This window comes from Rhinoderma darwinii, chromosome 8 (genome assembly GCF_050947455.1).
Source record: "Rhinoderma darwinii isolate aRhiDar2 chromosome 8, aRhiDar2.hap1, whole genome shotgun sequence".
NCBI classification, from domain to species: domain Eukaryota; kingdom Metazoa; phylum Chordata; class Amphibia; order Anura; family Rhinodermatidae; genus Rhinoderma; species Rhinoderma darwinii.
The window spans coordinates 17,832,320-17,855,938 of record NC_134694.1 but is presented as its reverse complement, the minus strand read 5'-3'; the positions used below and the strand labels follow the sequence as shown (position 1 = coordinate 17,855,938).

The 23,619-nt window shown below is 41.0% G+C and overlaps 1 protein-coding gene across 1 annotated transcript; it reads right to left on the bottom strand.

Moving 5' to 3' along the window:
• Positions 1-7,620: 7,620 nt before the first annotated feature.
• On the bottom strand, positions 7,621-21,315 carry LOC142658612 (ficolin-1-A-like). The gene is made up of 9 exons (XM_075834194.1): positions 21,167-21,315; positions 19,875-19,988; positions 19,037-19,090; positions 18,395-18,430; positions 10,841-10,879; positions 9,956-10,083; positions 9,745-9,874; positions 9,343-9,477; positions 7,621-8,017 (listed from the first exon to the last, which is right to left on the bottom strand). Exons 1-9 carry the CDS (start codon positions 21,234-21,236, stop codon positions 7,773-7,775), a joined length of 951 nt encoding a protein of 316 aa, XP_075690309.1. The 5' UTR covers positions 21,237-21,315; the 3' UTR covers positions 7,621-7,772.
• Between the last annotated feature and the right edge of the window lie 2,304 nt (positions 21,316-23,619).

Genomic DNA, 23,619 nt, shown 5'->3' with positions numbered 1-23,619 from the left:
AGGGGGGTTGGGATGTTGCGGACTCAGAGCATGGTTTTAGCCATATTTTTTGTCAAATATAGAGTGTTTATACGGTAAATACGCCTTTATCTAGAAGGTGTAACTTCTGACGAGAATCCCGGGTCCATGCGCATGCCCATCTTTTCAGTCCTTGGGTTCCTACTATTCTCTGGTGGGATCAGCTTCCATTTCTGGTTCATGGGTCTGGTTTAAGTACGGTTAAATCAATGAAACTTAGGGCTAATTTAAAGGGCTATTCCATTTTTAACATTTAGGGCTAAAAATAATGAGCAGAAGATGTGTTTAAGCTTTGTAATATAAATTCTATTAAGATTTAGTCACCTAGCCCTGGTTTTGGGAACCATGGCTGTAGGAGGTTGTAATTTGGACTATGGATGCTCATCCATATTGGCAGAATAGGCCGATCAACATCAATTCCCTTAGAGATGAATGTACATAGTGTCCATAAATGGAGAATCCAGTCACAATAATCTTCTGATAGATCATAGATACATGTGAGAAGATCATTTGGTCTGGATTCCCTCTTGAAAGAATCATGTATGTAATTTAGAAAACTGCAGTCTAGTGAAGAGTATTAGGGATTCTGAGATTATAGAGGGGAATCCTTGATTTGGGACATTAATTAATAAGCCGGTGCAGACAGCGGCTATAAAGAGCATGTCTCTCTCTGTAGGACCCGGCACATGCGTGCACTAAACAGAGAGCCCATTGATTTCAATGAGCACCATGTAATGCTTCATTTCCCCTATGGTGGCGCTGTGGAAATGAACACTTACTACCGGGTTCCCCTATTATAGATCAAACGACAAGCAAAGAAGGCAGCACTTCCATAATGATGATGAGGATGAATCTGTTTATTCACTTATGTCACTAGTACAACGTTTCAACTGCTCCATGGAGGGACTGAAATGTTCCAAATATTTGTTCAAAGTGGACAACCCCTTTAAAGGTTGTCATAGCCCCACCCTTATTAATAGTATAGTTGAAAAGTAATATGCTCTTGTTTAAGGACTCGACATTAAGGATTATTTGTATAATTAATGGTTATTTTAACCCAACATATTTTCTAATTGTTGCTCTAAACAAGGGCTCTAAACAAGGGTGGCATCGCTGGAGTTCCTTACTATCTGTCATCAGCCTTGCTACAGGTCAACCATAAGAACTGCTAGTGGAGCATATTGAAGACATGCCACCAGCACAAAAGTGGTAAGCATTCATTCAGATTTTCTAATGGCATAGAATAGTAGTGTGGGGAAAGCTGGCAGTAAGTATTCAATTTCCCTGCAGCGCCACCACATGGGAAATTCACCATTACACAGTGCCCATTCAAATCAATGGACTGTCTGAGTAATGCAGGACAGGTCCTCCAGAGCGAGAGACACTCTTGTAACCGCCCTCCGTTCTGGCAAAGAGATGGGGATCACAAACAGGGAACCTCCTATTAAAGCAGAATTTTTTAATAGAATATATGAAAATCGGTTTTCTAAAATGTCTGCCGTTATGATATATAAGTGTAATAATACCAGACATTGGCAGTCAGTAAGTTAAGTTCTTAAAAGGGGTTGTCACAGAATCAATAATAAAAAAAAATCTGACGTAATATAGTGCATGACAATCATCTCTTTCTAACAAACCTAGAACCAGCCGTGTATCTTGCATGGATCCAGAGATCTTCCCATTTATTGCTCTGCTAGGATTTTCTTCAGAATGGCAGCTCAGGGGGCATGTCCTTTGTGCTGCAGCTCCTCCCCCTTCCTGTTGTAGCTTGTAATAGACAGGTCTTTCTGTGTTACTGCATCTGCCTCCTCTCTAGGAGAAGCTTTACAAATGTCCCCAATTAAATGTCTTTTTAGAGGGAGAGCCCAGCCCTATATAACTGTAGAAGAGGGAGAGCTTAGCTCTATATAACGGAAAAAGAGGGAGAGCCCAGCCCTATATAACTCAAGAAGAGGGAGAGCCTGCAGCTTACACATAGTGAGAGGATGAGCAGGAGAGTGGAGAGCTCCACACTATATGTAAGCAGTGCTGTATGCAGGCTCTCTTCATCTGAGCATACTGCTGCGTTTCTTACTGTGTGAGTCTCCATCTACACTACAAGCTGTGTTGCTGAATGAAAGCTTCTTTTTTACTGACAAGCAGAGAAGGCATTTTCTACTGACTGGTGACAGTAGGAGAGTGGAACTGAGCTTGTGTGTCCTACCTCAATCAGCTCCTTACAAGGACATGCACATTACTATCCAGATTGAACACCAGGGGGCGTCAATATAATGAAGTAAAGGAAATATCGCAACTGGAGCATTTTTGTAACATAAGGTAAATTACAAAACAAATTATTTTTTAATGCTGAAATGTATTGCAATAACATTTAATACTGCGACAACCCCTTTAAGAAAAATTGAACTCTATGGCTTCTTGGCCTTCCAGCCTTAGGTTTTTTTTTTGGGAGACTGAGTCTGGGTGACGCCTGCTGACTATGAATCCCGCAGGGAGAACAGCACACCTGGGTGATGAAGTCAGCACCTGCTTTTTTTTTTTTTTTACTTTAGTAGGATATGTGGAATAGTATGGAGCAGCAGAAAGCTGGCTGTCAGTCATATAGGTTGACTTGAAAAACAACAAGCCTGGGCAGACCGAGCGTTCTTCAGCCAAGGACTTGAAACAAGACGGGGCGTCTGCTTCCTTTTGCACCCTCAGGGGTGAAAACTCAGACACAGAAAGGAGGACACATACTATAGCACTGCTCAACAGCGGCCCTCCTATTGACTCACATTCTGATGTGACCCTAGTTAGGATATGTTTACTCTACTAGGCTTTCCTTTTCTTTTGTTGGAGCCAGTCAAAACAAAAACTACACCAGCAATGTCAATTACATGTGGATGCATTTATGTCAACCCCTGTCCATGGCTTGTATCTTGTATTGCTTCTTAGCCCTATTCACTTGAATGGGGCTTAGCTGCAATACCAGATTCAACCCATGGACAAGAGTGGCGCTGTTTCTGCAAAAAAAGCATACCATCTCAGTCAACCCATTTAGCTAAAGAGGTTTTCCTGGGAACGACATTTATTTGTGGCTACGGCCTCGTGTAGATGAGTATGTGCATTTTAGCTCGCGCAATACAACCCTATCATGCCCTATCATGCTCAAACACCACATACACACCACATATACACAGACACACACATTATATACACTATATGGCCAAAAGTATGTGGTCACCCGACCATCACACCTATAATAGGTTGTTGGACATCCTATTGCAAAACTATGGGTGTTAATATTGAGTTGGGCCCCCTTTTGCAGCTATAGCAGCCTCCACTCTTCTGGAGAGACTTTCCACAAGGTCATTCAGCCAAAAGCATTCGTGCAGGTCAGGTGCGGATATTGAACAAGAAGACCTGGCTCACAATCAGTGTTGCAATTCATCCCACAGATGTTTCATGGGGTTGAGGCCAGGGATCTGTGCACAGTGGTGGATTAATGTGATCTCGGGCCCTTGGCTGTACATAAGCTATGGACTCCACCCCACAAGTTAGTTTCACCTACATGTCAACGTACATCATGTGGCACCCTACACACTATACATGGAACAGACATCACCATACCTACAGTATTACCATACTCTCACTGAATTATACCACCACATATTACTACCACAAAGTGACTGACTAATACCTCCATACTGTTACTGAATAATACTGCTATACCATGACCACATATTACCATCACTATAGTAACTGAATAATGCCCCCTAAGTACGCTCCACACATTAAGGATGTCCCCTCACAGTTATGCCCCACACACTGTAAGGATGCCCCCTTATTGCCCCCACATAGCAAGGGTTCCCCCTTAGTGCCCCCACATAGTAAGGGTGCCCCCTTAGTGCCTCCACATAGAAATCATTCTCCATGAGAGCCTCCTCACAGTAATAATGCCCCCTTAGTAACCCTTACAGTGTAAGGATACTATCTCACAGTAATTATGCCCCATTAGTGCCCCACACATAGTAAGAATGCCATCTTAGTGCCACCTCACAGCAACAATGCCCCCTTAGTACCCCTCACACCGTAATTATGCCCTTAGTACCCCTTTACAGTCATTATACTCCCTCAGTGCCCCCACACCCTAAAGATGCCCGCTTAGTACACCCCACTCAATAAGGATGCCCCCTTAGTGCCCCTTCACAGTAATAATGCTCCCTTAGTACCCCCTCAAACAGGATGCCTCCTTAGTAATACCTAACAGTAATTATGCCTCCCCCACAGTAAGGGTGCCCCCTTTGTATCCCCCCACACAGCAGGGATGCCCCCTTCCTACCCCAACATAGCAAGGATGCTCCCTTAATGCCTCCATATAGCAAGGATGCCCTTAGTGCCCCCACATAGCAAGGATGTCCCCTTAGTGCCCCCACATAGCAATGATGCCCCCTAGTACCCCACATAGAAGTGATGCCCCCTTAGTGCCTCCCTCACAGTAATGATGCCCACAGTGCCTCTTCAAAGTAGTGATAATCCCTTCCCCCGCACAATAGTGATGCCCACATTGCCCTACACAGCAGTTATACCCCCTAAGTGCCCCACACAGTAGTGATACCCCTTTTAGTGCCCCCACACTGTAGTGATGTCCCCTTCATGCCTCTCTACACAAAAATAGTGCAGATGGAGCAGCTCTTGAGGTCTCTTCCAGCCTGTGCAGTCGGCGGCTCAGTGCAGGCAGCCGTAACGTGTAACTTGCAGTCACCACAAGAGGGAGACAAATAACTGTTCATTGTAACCTACAACACAACTTACTGTAAATGGCTGTTTGCAGGGAACAAGATTCTGACTGGACTGAAGTGGGTGTGTGAAGTGTTTCCAGTCAGTACAAGTGTGGGGAGAACTGTTCCAAAGCCTGTGTAAGCTGTGTTTAGAGAAGCTGTGTGCAGAGGAGCAGGCCAGTGAGTACCCTGAGTGGAACCAGAGTTGGAGCTAGTGGTGTACCCTAGGTGTCCTTCTTTCATTCCTACATTGCAGTAAGAACCTAATATTTAGCATGTATCCAATGTTCCCCTTCAGCAGGCATTCTTTCCTCAGGGCCTATTGTGCCAATATGTAAATCGATTATTAGTGAAATACCCCAAAAATATGATAACCCCAGTAGCAAGTGATCCTTCACACTGGTATGCTCTATGCTGGACCTTTTATGAGCTTTGTTTTGGCTGTGGCCTATCGTTGTGTCCGAACCTAGGTCACCCCCCTGGTGACTTCTGCTGGGTCAGTCCGGTCCATGCATGAAGACATTAAATATTTTTTTGTTTCCATAGTTTCACATTTTGAATGATGTAGGATGTTTTTGATCAATGTCATGATAAGATATTTGAAGTCTTGTCAAGCTGGTTGGATGTTCTTACCCAGCTTTACCCTTGTGTTGGCTTCCTAAAAATACTGTACGGTATGCATAGCGGTCCCTTCTAGAAGAGTAGGTTTTTATGCTCGGATGTTTCCTCGAGGGATTCTTGAGCTTCACATTACAGAAATAACTGTAGGACATCCATAAATATTCTGAAGCAGACAAGTTTTTACATGTGATTGATGAAGGAACGGCACTTCTTTTATCTCTGGAAGAAGACTATGATATTATGGATGCAATCCATTCACTAATACCCTACAGCTCTCCGTGTTCACTCTGAATGTTAGCATGCTGCAGGGATGTTCTTTAGGTAAAGATTCTAGGGATAGGTCATGTAGCTGTACACACAAGCAACACGTAATATCAACTATAATAATGCAAAATAAAGAAAAATTCACATCTTGCATCAAACTAAACAGCGAGGTGATTGCAGGAGATTCCACTCACAATGAGAGGGGGGTGTTTGGGTGTGTCGGCATGCTACTTCTGGCCCTGCCCTCTGTATCGGTCAGGTAGGCAGTACATTGGGAGGGAACCCCTGCTATCAACCAATCAGAATCTTAGTCAGACCTTTCACCACGTGCTGAGAGCATGGAATGGAATTTCTCACATTGCACGACCCAGCTGACTAATTCCACCAAAATGAGTATGCAACCATCAAAAAGGCATTGTTAAAGACAATGTTAATATCCTTAACATCTTTATAGCAATTGTAGCTCCATTTTCTGATAAAGTGCCCCAAATTCCCTGCATAGAAATACATGTAAAATATTAACATGCTGGCTGCCTGCAGTCACCACTAGAGGGAGCTAACTGCATACGGTTATGCATTGAACTCAATAAGACAGTATGCAGTAAGCTCCCTCTAGTGGTGACTGCAAGCAATCTTTTAAATACGTCAATTCAGGGAATTCAAAACTCTATTAGAAAAATTTAGCTCCCACCCATATAAACATATATTAAGAAATGAATCGTCACTAAAAATAACATGATGACAAAAGAAAGAGATTCACTTTAAGCTCTGCATCTATTTCCAAACGTATTGTTCTCATAGTCTAACCTTAGGAGGGGGCAAGGAGAGATAAAATGGATGCCTCCAGGATAATATAGAATACTTTTTTTTAGTTTAGTGATAGTTTAAGACTGGGGTTACACAGAGCAACATTAGGAAAAGTAACTGCAGCACTATAAATGTCTGTGTGTAGCCCAGGGGTTTACTGAGCATGAGGCCATTGGGGCAGCAGTACCATGGGGCCCATAGTCAGATGCCAGGGTCTGCATAAAAAAAGAAAAAAGAAACGATAGATAAAAAATGTTCCTCAAAGGCATTGTGGTAACAAGGCTCAAGTACAGGATAACTGCTGCTTAAAGGGGCTGTCGCCTCCAGAAACCCCCCTAAACTACAATAATCGGTTAAAAGACGCTGATTCAGTATCTTCACGTTTTAGCTTACCCCGATGTAAGCCTGCAAAGAGGTCATGCGCTGCATGTGGATGACACGAGTCCTAGGAGTCCTCCATTATAGCAGAGTTTAGTAGTCCTCTCTATTCATCAGCATGCCATGCACGGTCCCACTTGCGGCCTTACAGCGGGCGGATGCACGTGAGTAGAATGATAAAAATTACAGATTCGGAATCAGCGTCTTTTAAGCTATTTATGGATTACTGTGGTTTAGGAGGGTTTTCAGAGGTGGCAGATTCCCTTTAATATGAAGCTTTCTAGTAGTCCTCTTTTTTTACCAGTTACCCCTGTTGTAGACTCGATGACTGTCAAGCTCTCTCCAGGGTCCCGAAATATCCGGCAATGTCAACACTAGACCTCTAGTGCTTAAAAGACGTGATCCACTCGCTATATCGTCAATCGGCGTTTCATTTTTTTCCATTCTAACTTCACGTGTAAAAAGGACCCTAAGCCTCTGTTGAGCCAGTGGGGAGTCTCAGGTAGTCTGAAATCCCCTAGAGTCACTGGTCATTGCTGAGCATCTAATGGAGTAGAGCGAAAATGCAGCTGTTACAGTTCAGGTATCTATCGCCATCTTGTGTTCAGTCTTAGAAATGCAATTTGCCCAGTCAGCTCGCTACTTTGGCATAACAAGACCTACCCACACAGTTCTACCAAAGTTCAGCTACTCACATTGTAAACAGACAAGGGGTCAGTATATATTAAAAAAATAAATGGTGCGGTTTTTTTTGTATCTTTATTTTAAGTGTATATTTATCAATCTGGTGTTACAATATTTCCTGCTTCCTTGATAATAAGATACTGTATATTTTTACTTATTTGATGCTAATGCACAGGGTTTGATCTTGAGACGACTCCTGCAGTTTTCATTTTTGTCCTGCTTTGACTCTTTATATCAGTGATTTTACTGGACAGGTCTCATCTTCATTTCAGAAAACTTATAAGAGTAGTGGTACCCCTTTCCATAGGCCCAGTTTATGCCATTGGCATAAGAGTCATGCTGCCCGCCCAGATACAGTCCATTTAGGTTTGAGTGGTGGCAATTGTTGTACCACCAGCCTGCTTTGTATTGGGAGACACATTTGCCTACACTTAAATCCTTATCCATTGTGGAAAATGGCATTTCTACGTGAACGTCCATACCGTTACCTGGAAAAAAAAATCAACCTTAACTTAATAAATCAGTGTGAATTCAGATCAAGATCTAGTTCTATATAAGAGCCTTTTAGCATTTGGGTTCTCAAAAACTGAAATTACAAGTTACTGTGTCCCTCTGATAACAATTCCTGTCTTGTGTCCAGGCGGTTCATTGTTATCACCAGGACATTGTACAAATCCAAATTTCCATCCACATCATAATGGCTATTATTGAAGAAAATGATGTTGATGCGAATATAGATATGGACCCACAAATTGGTGCCCAACAATCTGACTAAGCACACTTTAAAAACATAGCATGGGCCATTTTATGTATAAAACAAAGTATGACCATAAATGTTCCTGTCCTTTGGCTATACTGGGCTGCCAGGGCATAAGGCTCTGTTCACATCTGCGTCGGAGGCTTCGTTTGAGCCTCTGTTGCAGATTCCGTAAAAAGTGCTGGACAAAATATCGCAGCGTGCAGTGCTATTTTGTCAGGCAAAATGACAGAAACCATGACTGAAACTCGATGGAACGTATTAAAGTCAACGGGGCAGATTTACTAAGACTGCGGTTTCACACGCCACTCTTGGCTATCAGCTCTGCTAGAGTAGGATGCAACATCCTCCGCTGGGCGTGACTGGACTTGCGCCACCCATCAACCCCCCCCTCAATTCAAGATAAAATGTAAAAAGTTGTACTCTTCTTACTGCTACTCCCCTCTGGGCCCCCTCTGCATGCTGCGGTTCATACAAGGTCCTGAGGCTGCCCGCTGGCAGTACGTTGTATGAGCCGCGTCACCCGAAGGGGACCAGAGGGTGGTTTTTATTTATTTAATAGTCCAATGAACGTTGGAGGAGGGGTAAGGTACGTATGCCGCACAGAATGAAATTATAACTTGCTTAGGATTCCACTATTTTACGCTAGTTTTGTGACGTAAATTCTAATAAATTTGACAGACTGGTGTGGCCCCGCTACTTTGTGTGCAGACATGCCTCTTTCCATAAAAGCGGCGAGGATGGCATAAAAAGGTCAATATTCACAATTTGCACCACATATGAGAGAACAGGTAAACATAAATGCAGATGTGAACATGGTCTTGTCATAGGGACACAGGCTGAGGAGCTTTACTTACAGTCTGTACCAATCGATTTCTACTTCCAGACCGGAAAAAATCTTGGGTAAATAAGGTTTCCCAAAAACATTCTATGGTTTATGACTTAACCTGACATGATTTCATGATATAACTGGAGAGATCCAAGGATCTTATAATCTCCTGCCCCATATTTATTGATATGAATAATGCTGCCTGATATTACTAGATGGCTTCTTACCTGCGTTGCCTTCTTTGAAATCTCCAAGTAACAACTTATAATTTGTATCTTCTCCCATAACCTGGAAAGATGCATACGTGGCATAATGCTTCGTTCTCTCAAAATCTTGAAGATCAATACGCATTTCCCATTTACCTGTGGGAACATATTGGTAGGTGTTACTGTGTACTTAATACTTGTAAGTATGACTACTGGAGATAAAAGATAAAATACTGGCTCCCTGCAGCCACCATTAGAGGGCGCTTAAGAGCTTACTGCATACTGTTTATTTATACTGTTCACTATATAAATGAATGTATGTAGGGGATTTGACCACTCTAAAGATATAATATGAAATTTATCAGCACGGAATGTTTGACCCATTTAGATAAAAATTAAAATGGAATATCTCTTTGTTATTACCTAATGATGTTAACTTATGAAGATTCTCATTTCCCAGCCAAAAATCGTTCAGACGACTGCCAAATCCATTCTTGTAGGAATTCCAGTCACGGCTAAAGTCAACTGAGCCATCCCAGCGTCTCTGGAAAACCTTAACACCGTATAGTTATATATGACATATTTTCACATAATTCCGAAATATTCATTATATTCATTATAGATATACACTTACAATCCAGCCTCCCCCATCAGTATGCATATCACACAGAACCTTCAGACGCTTCTGGCTTGTTGGATCTATTGTGTACCAGTCACTTAGTACTTCACCCTGGTCCAACAATTCCTTGCAGTTTTTTGCCGCTAAGAGGAAAAGAAAGGTTTAGAGAATGTACTTATCTTTTATTTACTATAATGGAGAACGACCTATGAGTGGCCACTCCTCCTCCAGGACCTGGACCCTCCCCTTTTTGGGATTGGTGGAGGTCCCCGCAGTAGGACTATCATTGTTCCCACTTTTATGTTATAACCATTGGATTATAGCAACCATAAAAATGAGAACCCGTTTCATCAAAAAATATGAGCTTGAATTGATATCAAATGCATTCTCCAAAAATATTTTATGGATTGGACTGTGCACTCTCAAGAGCAACAATTATACAATTATTTCATGATGAGGACATGTAGACTCAGAAACAACGTTATTACGTTTGAGCTTATGTGCAACAGCTCAGCAGTAATGTTGGCAACCATACATCCCCCAAAGTACATGTAAGGCACCTTGACAATAGGTCTGCCATGTTTTGCCCAGGCACCTCCAGAGGCCTTAATCTTGCGCCAGTCTTTGTATTTCTTGCCAATGGACTTTTTAATGCCAACTTAGTTGTGATCCCAGGAACCGCTCTTAGCCGAGCGTCACTCCAGCACACTCATGGATTTGGCTGAAAGTGCCGAGACGCTGCTTCTATGTAAAGTGGATGCATAGAAGCTGCGTCTCTAAAAGTAAGCAAAATTTTGAATAAAAATATATTAGATATGTTTTTTTACACATTAATACGTACATTTAATTTAAAAAAATGCCCTCAAATGTCTACATAGCTTTTAAGACTTGTCTACTTACCATACACAGGGTCAGATAGTCCAGCATCACCTTTTTCTCCTGTTAGAAAAAAATAAAAGTTTCTTACTGGTATGTCATTGTGTAATGCTTGCCAGTAGCAGACTGAAAAATGCAGCTACTGTATGTCATATCTATAAATATATATATATATATATATATATATATATATATATATATATATATATATACACACACACACACAAACAAACACACACGCACACAAAAGTCGTAAGACGACTCTGACTATAAACACTGGAGTTATACTCCCAGCCGGGTGCTCAGCTTCTAAGGGTTGACTCCAAACCCACTCAGTAGGGGATTGGAGTCTACAAAACATGAAGCGGCACTCCAGAGAAATCCCAAAAATGGTGTAGGCTTTATTCACACATAGCACATGAAAAATGCAACGTTTCAACACCACAGTGGAGTCATTCTCAAGCAAATCGTGAAAGTCGTCTCAGGGTGTATATATATATATATATATATATATATACACCCCTCATTATATAATATAATTAATTAAAAATTTTAATAACTAAGTGTTATTTTATGAATAATACATAAAATTATATAATAAAGTGCATTGTGCCCAAAATATAAATATATATTACATATATTTCGATCCGTATAACTCCTTATACATACATTAGTATACATCCGTACCCCACCTGCTAATACTATGATAAATTAATACTAATCCATTAGGGAGGGACTTAGCACTCACACATTTGACCGGTATATCATCGCACCCCACATGACCTTAGCTCCCAATTACAATGCACATCAGAACTAAATGACGTTGAATACTAATACTAGCGTGTCACACGATGGTCACCCACTGATACCAAGTTCTTATTGGTGCCGGGCTCCCGCAATATAGGACCTAGTCCTCTCCATCAGAAACCCGCGCCTGCACACAGCCCATTAAGGGGATTAACCTCATATGTCATCTGTTTAAACAAGATAAGTAAATAAATTGATCCAAATGGTCCACCTACTATTAGCGAGTCATATTACAATGTCTTATAGCGTTAGTGCTGTCATATATTATAACCTCCCTCTCTTAGCTAAACCAATGCGCGTTAACACAGAAGCATCATTTAGGCTGGGTTCACACGACCTATTTTCAGGCGTAAACGAGGCGTATTATGCCTCAATTTACGCCTGAAAATAGGGCTCCAATACGTTGGCAAACATCTGCCCATTCATTTGAATGGGTTTGCCGACGTACTGTGCAGACGACCTGTAATTTACGCGTCGTCGTTTGACAGCTGTCAAACGACGACGCGTAAATTGACTACCTCGGCAAAGAAGTGCAGGACACTTCTTTGCAACGTAATTTGAGGCATTCTTCATTGAAGTTAATGAAGAGCAGCTCAAGATTTACGAGCGTCAAAGACGCCTCGCATAATGCGAGGAGGAGCTTTTATGTCTGAAACGAGGCAGCTGTTTTCTCCTGAAAACAGTCTGTCTTTTCAGACGTAAAAGACAGTTCACGTGTGCACATACCCTTAGTGTCAACTGCATCTACAGCACAAACAATAGTTGGATCAGAAAAAAACGGGTATATCACCCGATCAATCGATTTGGTCCCAGATTTTCTTTTTGATGAATATGGTCTGCACAACCCCGCTTAACAAAAAGACACAATCTCGCTTATCATTAAGAACATATAGAACAAGGCTATGTATCGGTTAGGTAACAAAGTTGGCACGATCAAAGGGAAACATACCCAAAAATGCCTATGACGGCAAATACATAATTAGTCTTCGGGAAAAAAAACTATTATATCAAATAAGAAACCAACACAGTTATATCAAGTAGTTTCTTGAATTTCATCCATAGATAAATATAAAAGTTGAGTGCATAGTACACTTCCATTTCATATGATATATATAAAAAAAAAAGTGTGTCAACAATGAATAATCAATCCAGATTGTACAATGACTCTAAAGAACAACATCCTACTACATCCAGGTATGTATAATTGATGATATAATGAGGGGTGTGTATATATATATACCCTAGGACTACTTTCACAATTTGCTTGAGAATGACTCCATTGTGGGGTTGAAATGTTGAATTTTTCATGTGCTATGTGTGAATAAAGCTTACGCCATTTGCCTTACGCCTTGTTTTCTGGATTGGGTACCGATTAAATTACTATATCAACACCCATAGTATTTACCTACACAAATGAGGATCTATCTAGGATACTGAGTGGAGCATTGGGAGATGTCTCATTTTTAAGTGTGCCGTCTAAGATCGCTGTGAAACGCGTTTTTGAATATGGGTCTACACCTGTCACTGCATAAAATTATACCACGGGGCTTCTGCCCCCATTTGAGACCTAATTTATTTCCAAGAGATGTTGAATTTGGCAGGAGATTTGAGGGCTTGACGAATAAATATGCCCTTGATGTTATTCTTTTGAATATAGAATTTTTGCAAAGTGAGAAAGTGAAGCCCAAGCTAATTGAGAGTGCGGATAAGTTACAGGGATCAATGAATGAGATTGAACTTACTGTATATGAGGATCGCATGACCAATATTTTATCCAAGCTTAAACAGGAGCATGAAGAAATAAAGTAACAAAAGTGGAGGATTATAAAGTTGAGAAGATATACAATTGACAGAAGGATGATCAGAGAGATGAGAAGCCCTGCAAGAAGGATGTCAATAAAAAACAACTACCGAAGAAAAGTTGTGGAATGGACAAAATCCGTCTGATTTTTTATTTTTTTTAGAAAATCTAGGCAGAACCCAAAGAGGAGTAGGAGAATCTTCAGGAGGGGTGGTAGAAGACAGCACAAGCAGTCCGAAGACTCAGAGCGGCAAATGGATGAGACCACCCTCAAATCAGAAGAAATAGGGACTCACTCTTTGGTGGTAAATATATCATCTCTACCATTTACTGTCTTACAATTACAGGTTCTCGGTAAAGGACTTTCTTTATGTCCAATTGACAATGTAAACTGGTTACAACTCGATGTTGATTTGCAGAAGTTTTTTAGGAATGTTAAGCTTTAAGTCTGGTTTTCTGAACCGGTAGTCAACAAAACAGAGTTAATACAGTCTAGATTTAGGTGTGAATTGAATTTGAAACAGTGTGATTTACGCAATCTGAGAAATTACTCTCCTCCTTTGAATTCCCATTTGTTGGAAGCATTTATATTGTCTGTTAAGAAAGATATGGAAATGTTAAAAAAAATCCTTGGGTATGGGAGTTGGGCATTCTAATTTATTGCTGAGATTTAGAGGCAGCTAGATGATGAGTGTTTACAGAATGGTTAATAGTAAAAAAATACCCAAAAATACCATACTTATAAGATTGAAGACACTTGTGGACAATGCACATGCTAGGGACATAGTTAATAGGGACCTACATGATTTCTTGTTGCCTGATAATTCCATTACTCACATGATTTATTGTCTTCCAAAGATTCTCAAGGGGTTGGACTCTCTCCCCGATAGAGCAATTGCCTCAGGGAGGGACTCCATCCTCCGTCCGGCGGCCAATTTGTGGACAAAGTTTTGAGACCATTTGCTATGGGAGCTAAGTCCTACATTAGGTACACTTCCAATTTTTTGCTAAAACTAGGTGACATTGAGATAACGGAGGGGGCCATTTTGGCATCTTTTGAAGTCACTAGTTTGTATACTAGTATTGATCATGGACTGGCCAGTCACTAAGGTGTTAGGAACAACAGATTACAGTGTTGAGTGTCAAGAATTTAATTTGGACTTAATTGAGATCATACTTACCTGCATTTATTTATTATTAGGGGAGACATTTTTTTATTCAGCTAAGAGGTACCGCCATGGGGTCCAATACGGCCCCAACTTAGGAAAACATCATTATAGCGGACCTTAAGGAATCAAGGGTCTATGTATCCCACCACTTGAGCGAAATGCTGAAGTGGTGGAGATACATAGATGATATTTTTTGATTTGGACCGGCACAGATCCTGTGTTGTATGATTTTTTGCAATATATCTCAAGGAGTCTGACCGATATATAGTTAACTATAGTGTCCTCAAGTGACGGAATCCAAGTTTTGGACACTTATCTCTATATACAAATTAAGCGCTTAGTGACGGATCTTTTTATAAGAGACTGACTGAAACAATCTTTTGAGATATGACAGCCTACACCCTAAAAATCCGATCAAATCCCTCCGATACAGTCAAATGTTATGGGTTAAAAGGATTGTTAAGGATCCCAAGGTTGTGCATTGTCGATTTCAGTAGATAGCGAATCAATTTTTGTGGGTATCCTGGAAAATTTATAAACATCGGCAGGCAGTAAAGAAACTGGAGAGGTCTAGGCTGGTAACATTGTCTAAGAATGGTCGTACTGATATTAAGAGGATTCCTTGTGTCTCCACGTATTAACATTGTAGTGGTAGGGTCTCCTCTATTATTCAGGGACATTGCTCTATTTTGTCCAGATATTATTCAAATGTACCAGTACTTATTTCTTTGCCACTATGTTTTAACAAGAGATCAATTTACGTGATTGCCTGGTCAAAACTGACATTGGACCGGTTGGTATGGTCGCAAATTTGGCCACGGAATTAAAGCCCGGGTGTTTTCCTTGCCTTGGTTTTGAGAGTTGTCACATGCTGTTAAACTTTTTTTTGGTCACCCGTAATCTCATTATAGGCATCAGATTAAGCATTATCTTACATGTAGATCTGAATATGTAGTTTATGTGCTCCAATGATCACATTGATTCCGTCCTTTAAAACCCTAAAATGCCAATCACGACCGCAGCTTTTAAATTGTTAGAATCAACGCGCCGTCGCCCCCCGCCCACGACACGATCGGGGGGGGGGTGCCAATGGTTGTCATGGCAGCATGGGGTCCTAGAGAGAGAACACTCCCAGGTCTGCCATCTTTGTAAAGAGTGCTGGGGTTATATATTTCTCAATATTGTGGGATTCTCGTCCCCACCCTACTAGCACCACGCCGACTAATTGAGGAGTGCATCCCAATATCTATTCTTGCCATCTTTGTAAACGCAGGGCTTCAAAGGAGACTGTCAGTATCGGTCAAACTGTCAGTATCACGACATATATATCCATAGTGTTTTTTAACCCGCTCGGTGAGCGCTGTAAAAAATAAAATAAATATATATATATATATATAAATATATATATATATATATATATATATATATATCATGCAAATTGCTGTTTTTTTTTTTTTTGGTCCCCTTAGCTCTCCAAAAATTTTTAATGAAAAAATTAGCAAAAAGCCCATACCTGGATGTAGTAGGATGTTGTTCTTTAGAGTCATTGTATAATCTGGATTGATTATTCATTGTTGATACTGTATCTCTTTCATCTTTCCTTTTTTATAGATCATATGAAATGGAAGTGGATTATGCACTCACCTTTATATTTATTTATGGCTGAAACTTAAGAAACTACTTGATATAACTGTTTGTTTTCATATTTGATGTAATTATTTTTTTTTCCTAAGACCCTAATTATGAATTTACTGTCATAGGTATTTTTGGGGATGTTTCCCTTTGATCGTGCCAACTTGATATTACCTCACTGATACATAGCTTTGTTCTATATGTTCTTAACCCCTTAACGACATGTCACGTACCAGTAATGGTATGTTCACACACTTAGCAAAACCATCTGAAAATACGGAGCTGTTTTCAAGGGAAAACAGCTCCTGATTTTCAGCCGTTTTTTTTAATTCGCGTTTTTCGCAGCGATTTTTACGTCCGTTTTTGGAGCTGTTTTCCTCTAGAGTCAATGAAAAACGGCTCCAAATACGGCTCAAGAAGTCACATACACTTCTTTTTCGCAGGGTGTTTTTTTACGCGGCTGTTTTTCAAAACGGCCAAGCTAAAAAAAAGCCCCGTCAGAACAGAACGCCATTTTTCCCATTGAAATCAATGGGCAGATGTTTAGAGGCGTTCTGTTTCCGATTTTTTGGACGTTTACAGCCCGAAAAACAGCCAAAAATAAGCCGTGTGAACATACCCTCAGTCATTAAGGCGTAGTATGGAGCGGGCTCACGGGGTGAGCACGCTCCATACCCATTGGGTGACGGCTGGGTTATACAGCCGACACCCCACTGCAACGGGCGGAATCAAAGATCACTTTGATTCTGCCCGTTTAACACCTTAAATGTTGCGGTCAATTGTTACCGCTGTATTTAAATTGTTAGAATTAGGGGGGCGCCCCCTCAGACACGCCATTGGGTCCCCCCGCGACGTGATCGGCCGGTGACAATGGTTGTCATGGTAGCCTGGGGGCCTAATGAATGTCCTTAAGGGGTTAATGATAAGCGAGGTTGTGTCTGTATTATAAGCGGGGTTGTGCAGACCATATTCCCCAAAAGTAAAAACTTGAATAGGATCTATTGATCGGGTGATATACCCGTTTTTTTCTGATCAAACTCTGGTTTGTGCTGTAGATGCAGTTGACACTAAATGATGCTTCTGTGTTACAGCACTAATGCTACAAGACATTGTAATATGCCTCGCTAATATTTGGTGGTCCATTTGGATCAATTTATTTACTTATCCTGTTTAAACAGGTGACATATGAGGTTAATCCCCTTAATAGACTGTGCGCATGCGCGGGTTTGCGATGGAGAGGACTAGGTCCTATATTGCGGGAGCCCGGCACCAATAAGAACTTGGTATCAGTGGGTGACCATCGTGTGACACGCTAGTATTAGTATTCAACGTCATTACATTGTGATGTGCATTGTAATTGGGAGCTAGGGTCATGTGGGTTCTTTTGACCAATCAGGATATATTTGGCATCTGCACATAAGTAATGTTTACAAACATAGTGGTGCCGGTGCAATGATATACCGGTCATATGTGTGAGTGCGAAGTCCCTCCCTAATGGATTAGTATGTATAAGGCGTTATACTCACTGATCGATTTGTCATATAATATATAATTTGGCACAATGCACATCATATAAATTGTTATGTATTATTCATGATATTTAAAATATGACACTTAGTTATTAAAATTGTTTAATCACAAATGGTCCCATAGATGGGATGATATCGGAGCTCTGTGGCTGGTTGTGGACAGGGTCATCTGAGAAATTTGCTGTGCACTGCACATACATGTCCCACCATCCACTGTTGGCAGGTAGTTACTTAAATTCTGGATTGCACATTGGGGGAGATTTATCAATGAATTTAAACCCAAGTGTCACCACTTTTTTCAAACACATGGGTCACTTCCAAATTGTATCAGGGTTTGATTTGGGCAGTGTACGGACTCTCCAAATATAGAAGCTTTGCCCTTATAAATATGATAGTCTGAAGTCCTAGTAGCCCCAGTGTCACCAGTGACATCTATTGTCGGCCAATAATAGTTGCTGGAGCAGATCCGTTGTATGACAGACATATTGTCAATTTATATAAACTGGTACAAAGTAAGTGGTGCGGTTACCCTCAGCTTCCAGCTCTCATTTTTCCCAGCGACTTTGGTAGTGGGGCAATGGCTCCAATTTCCTTTACTCCCCCCTCCCCGCCAATGTATAGGAATTACTAGATGGCTTACCTTTTAGCCCCTGTTCACCTTTGGAGCCCTCAACACCTATCCCAGAGAAAAAATAAATACAATTATATATATATAACCAATTAGATCGCTGCTTTCATTTTCCAAAGGCCTCTGAAAAATTAGTGGTGGAAGGTTTTTTACATGCTTCTTTTTAAGGCTATTCATTAGATTTTTGCCAATATTGGATATTTAATAGTAGCCAAAATACTATCCAAGGAAATAATGTTTTAGTTAGAAAATAACTTTAAAAAAAATGCATTTAAGGTTTATCACCGCCGTTTATAGCCTCGAGCAGTATGAAAAAAATACAGACTGCCATAAACAGAACCTGTACTTTGTATTTTTATGGATGTGCCATAAATGTCTGATAGGTGCGAGTTTCACCTCGTGTTCTGCAAGACAAGACAGCTGGCAGCCGCCGCATACAACAGCCAGCTCTTTAGTTAGTTTCTTCATGTTTGCTGCCACCCGACTTAGCTTGCAAAAACAGGGGTCAGGGGAACCCGGTTCTTATGATTAGTGTGAGACCCCCACTTATCAGACATTTTTGGCATAGTTTATGAATATTCCATAATTGGCTAAGGTGGGAAAACCTCTTTATATTCCTATTTTACGTAGACTGATTGTTACTTTATCACTTACCCTTTACACCTGGAGGACCAAGCTTTCCTGCGATGCCCTGAAGTCCCTTCTCTCCTAAACATTTACAGAACATAGATTAGAAAGAGCATGAAAGTAAGCAGAAAGTCACCCACAAAACAAACAGTCATTACCTTTTTGGGTAGAACTATAATTAGTATAGGGCACTGATGCCCAAATAATCGGCCTAATGGTAGGTTCAATCATCTATTATTGGAGCTCACAGTAGGTACATGCAAATGTAATGTGACAAAATTTTGCTTTCTATGACAAAACGACGACATAGGGTAAAGAAAGCATTGTATGACCTTAACTAGGGGAGACTTTTGATGGGCGACTTTGCGGAATTTAATTCAGTACTTATTGTGGGTGCTGCCTAAGGGTCAATGTGGGCCAAATATACAGTGATAGTTTCCATAAAATTGGTGGCCTCTACAACAGTTTAGAATCAAGCCGCCAAATTGGCAAATGGGCATTTATTTTTTTACTTGAATGTTAATATCCACAAAAAGTTGCCAAACTCGCTATATATAGGCACATAAATTAAACCGGTTGACTGAGATTAGAAAAAAAAATCAACTTTTTTTCCCAAAACAGTGCCACTTTTGTGCAATGGCTGTGTTTGGTAAAACCCATAATGGTCAAACCCTTAATGGCCTGATGCCCCAAATGAATTCTCGGACATCAGATCTGCAAAACTATAATGGACTGAAGGAGGTAAAGGTTTATTGTTTACTATATTCAATATGTTGCTAATATCGCTCCACTCTATGAAAAGTATGGATTATATCTACTATAATTGTACTTCGATTTATATTATTGAAGCTGGGATCCCATTTACCTTTTTCTCCAGGTGATCCATTTTCTCCTTTTTGGCCTGAAGTTCCAGGTAATCCTGGACACCCTCTGAGTATAGTCAACTTGTCAGAGTCTCCAATTCCTAAAATCTTCACTTCTGTGACCAAACAGAGATTCAATAAGACAATACATGGTGGAGAAGCAGATAGTTCATGAATACATATCGCCCTTGAGCCGAGGTAACAGCCTCAGGTCCATTTAAATCAATTTCCATCCTCTTGTTTCTACACAATACAGGTAATGCCGCCCTGATGTCCAGCTCCCCTCCCCCAGCCAGGAGTGGACAGAGCCCTCCAAAGTTCCATCTGTCCTAAAAGTACAGAGGAGCAGGAATACCCCAAAAAGGTACGGACACACTAAGTGGCCGCATTAGGAACGAAAACTGTGCTGCCAGTACCCTTATAATGTTAAAAATAAAATTCTCTTACGTCCCAACAGCAGCACAATGTCTATGCAGGGGATTTTGATCATTGTATCAGGTAAATGGAGCTCTGACGCCTATAAAGTTATATTAAAGGGGTTGTCCAGCAAATAAAAATAATTTTTAAACCAGCTCACAATGGTGTACAAAATAAAAAATAAACTCGATACTCACCTCACCAATCACTCGCCGCTCCCGTAACGATGTTGCCAGGTCCCTGTTCAGGGTATATTTGGAAGTTCCTGACTTGTCCTGTTGTAGGAAGCCCTTCAATATTCTATACTGAGTTATTAATTGACTAGTGCATGCACTCCGCAAAGGTATACATAACAGAGTCCATGGAGAAGGAGGCAGCAACTCTGGAGAATCTAGACAAGGCATTCCCTCTGCAGGTGCATTGCAGGGTTAGCAAACAGTGGGGAATAACAGGCCAAAGGGTCCTCTACCTTTTAATCCCACAAAGAGTTGGGGCAGGGTGCAAAGCCTTGACCCTTCATGCCTTGGAGGGGTCATGGGCCCTAGGTTGTGATTGGTACCAAAGGCGTTCTTGCTCTTTTGAGAGTACTCCTCTAGGAAAACCATGTGGGATCAGAGGCACCTGTTAAGATAGATATTTCTGGCAGATCTACCAATTTTGCTTATAATCTAAAGTCTATGACCACCTATATAGGGGGGGGGGGGGGGGGTTCCTAAGAATAAAAAGTTGAAATAATTTCCCTTCGGATGTAAAGGTTGAACAATAATACTATTTCCAGAGAATTTCCATTTGCTATTCCAGCTCACGGATTCAATATAAATTCTAAGGTTATTACTAGCAAAGCCAGAAAAATAGTATAAATGTAGCGGGGGCTCACCTGGACAGGAATTGTCAGCATCAGAGAAGGCGGCCAGCGTCCAGAACACAGCAAACCAAGGAACCCACATGATGATCAATACGTCTTCTGTCTCAGATCCCTCAGCAATATTCGGGTGTGTGAGGAGCAAGTCCTCTTATAGATTCCGCCTTGTCTATGCCCCTCCTTTTATTCCGTCACTAGGAGATAAACAGAACTAGACCAAACTAGAAATAGATAATAACATAATATTATTCTCATAGTGCAATAGTGCAATAGAAAAATACTATACGAGTGCAAGAAAAAGGAATCATTAGTGGCTTGGGATCCCCTTTAGAAGCCAAATGGGGTCCCAGAATCGGTGAAAGGGTAAACAAACACATATATATTAGGGAATTGCATAATAAGCAATTCTCCAATATACTTGGTAATGGTATAGAGGCGTTGCACTATTATAAGGGCATTGCTGTGGCTGGCACATTTGCACGGGCAATGCTGCATTTGCCATATTTTTATGGGCGCTCCTTTGGCTGTTATATTTGTAGAAGAACTACTAAGGCTGGCACTCCTGTCTGACCACTTTGATAGGCAGTGCTTCATCTGACTCACTTACATGTGCACACAACGACTTGTACTTCTGTATGTGTACTATGTGGCTGAAGTTCATGCTGTGGCACTTCTGTGTGGTTGGCATTGTATGGGCACTGCTCGGCAGTAACTAATGGGCACGGTTATGTAATTACCAATAGCTTGCCCAGGCATTTTTTCTCTCTCAATGGGAGAGGGCAATAAGCTGCAGTTAGACGCCACTGCAGGAAGAGAGGATCATGCATGTTGAAATCCAACATGCCCAATCCCTCTTTCCCCCATCATATGCTGCCAGGGGAGAGTTGCAGACGCCCATACACAATATATAGTCGGCCGATCCACCCACAATTGGCGGGTTTGGCTGACTTTTATTGAATGTGTATGGCTAGCTTTAGCTCAGTAGGGTGGTATGAGGCCGGGGTGCTGCAGCCGCAATACGGAAGCTAAATTGCAGTTGTATTCCAACCATGTGAAACCGGCATTGCATAAAAAAAGTTAAAAAGTCACAAGATGAATTGAGAACTCATAAGATTTGTAACCATCGCATATAGCTAAGGGCTGGTTTACACCTACATTGGAGGCTGTGCTGGTGACCTCCGTCGCAGATCTGGCCGAAAATACTGGACACAATGGCGCAGCGTGCTACTAATACTAATCAGATACTTCATCTAGAACATAGCCTTCCACCAACAGAAATATGGAACTATTTGAAACCGTGTGCTTGTGTTGACTTTCCCAAGCCCAGATTATATCTCCAGATGACACTCCGTGATGATATCGTAACCTTCCTATCACCGTACAACCGCTATTTACACAACATGTCCAAAGAATAGATTTGTTCTCTCCTAATAAAAGACTGTATTTACACTAAACTCCATTCATACCATCGCCCTACATTATCCAGATGAGTCTACCAAGTATTTACAAGTATCTGCCTGTATTAACATAACTGATAAAGAATATTTCCGAATGTATGTTTAATTAATAACCTATATAAAACATGTTGTATTATGAAATGTTAAAAGATAGGACAACTGTGTATCTGAAAATAAAATGAAAATATGTATTGTGTGAAAGCCACTGCTGTGTTGTCCCCAATGTGTACAATGTGAGCAGCAGATGTGGGTGGGACTACAGTGTGATGGATCGCTCTGCTAGGGCTTATTCAGTGTCGATTTGGCCTATTCACACTGCGTTTGCAATGTTCGTTTGGCGTATGCTTCGAATGTATCCACTCATACTTCAAACATTTTCCTTTTTGCCCGACTGATGCCAAAAAGAGTGTCGTTTTTGCATTCGTCAGGCTGGCATATGTCGATATACCTTCTATTTCGCTGTATGAAATATCGTAGTACAACTGCATTATTTCATACAGAGCTATCCAGTAAAAAAAAGTATACTTTTTTTATACAATGGAAGCCAATGAGAAAAGTATGCCACAACGTAAGCTACTCCGTAGGCATATGGCTCCTGATAACCTTATTACATACCTTCCAAAAGTTCAGATTAGCTATGGGGATTAGCCTATTGGCCTGATGAAGACGCTGGTTCAGCATTGAAACGCGTAGTCTTTTGCAATAAATTATTTATTTTTGTATTTCAAAACACTGGAACTACTTCTACCTTTATTACGAGCAGTGCCGTTTATGGTCCACCAATTTTTTCTTCCTGCAAATACTTTACAGCGGTAACCACCTCCAGTTACCGGATGGGACCTGGCTGCAGCGGTCTAATGATACCTATTTCATTATAAGTCTACAACAGCATTGTGCCTGTGCTAGCACAACGCCAAGAGGTGAGCTCAATTGACTTTCCTCTGTTTTATTCCATTATTTTTGGTGATCTGCACTATGTGGCGCCTTGCGTTTTTTCGCTTTCTTCTTTTT

Excerpts from the sequence above, each read along its gene's own strand:
- LOC142658612 (XM_075834194.1), bottom strand. The coding sequence starts at position 21,236 with ATGTGGGTTCCTTGGTTTGCTGTGTTCTGGACGCTGGCCGCCTTCTCT. Across the intron at positions 19,989-21,166 it reads TGCTGACAATTCCTGTCCAG|AAGTGAAGATTTTAGGAATT; the intron begins GTGAGCCCCCGC and ends GTTTGGTCACAG. Across the intron at positions 10,084-10,840 it reads ACTATCTGACCCTGTGTATG|CGGCAAAAAACTGCAAGGAA; the intron begins GTAAGTAGACAA and ends TTTTCCTCTTAG.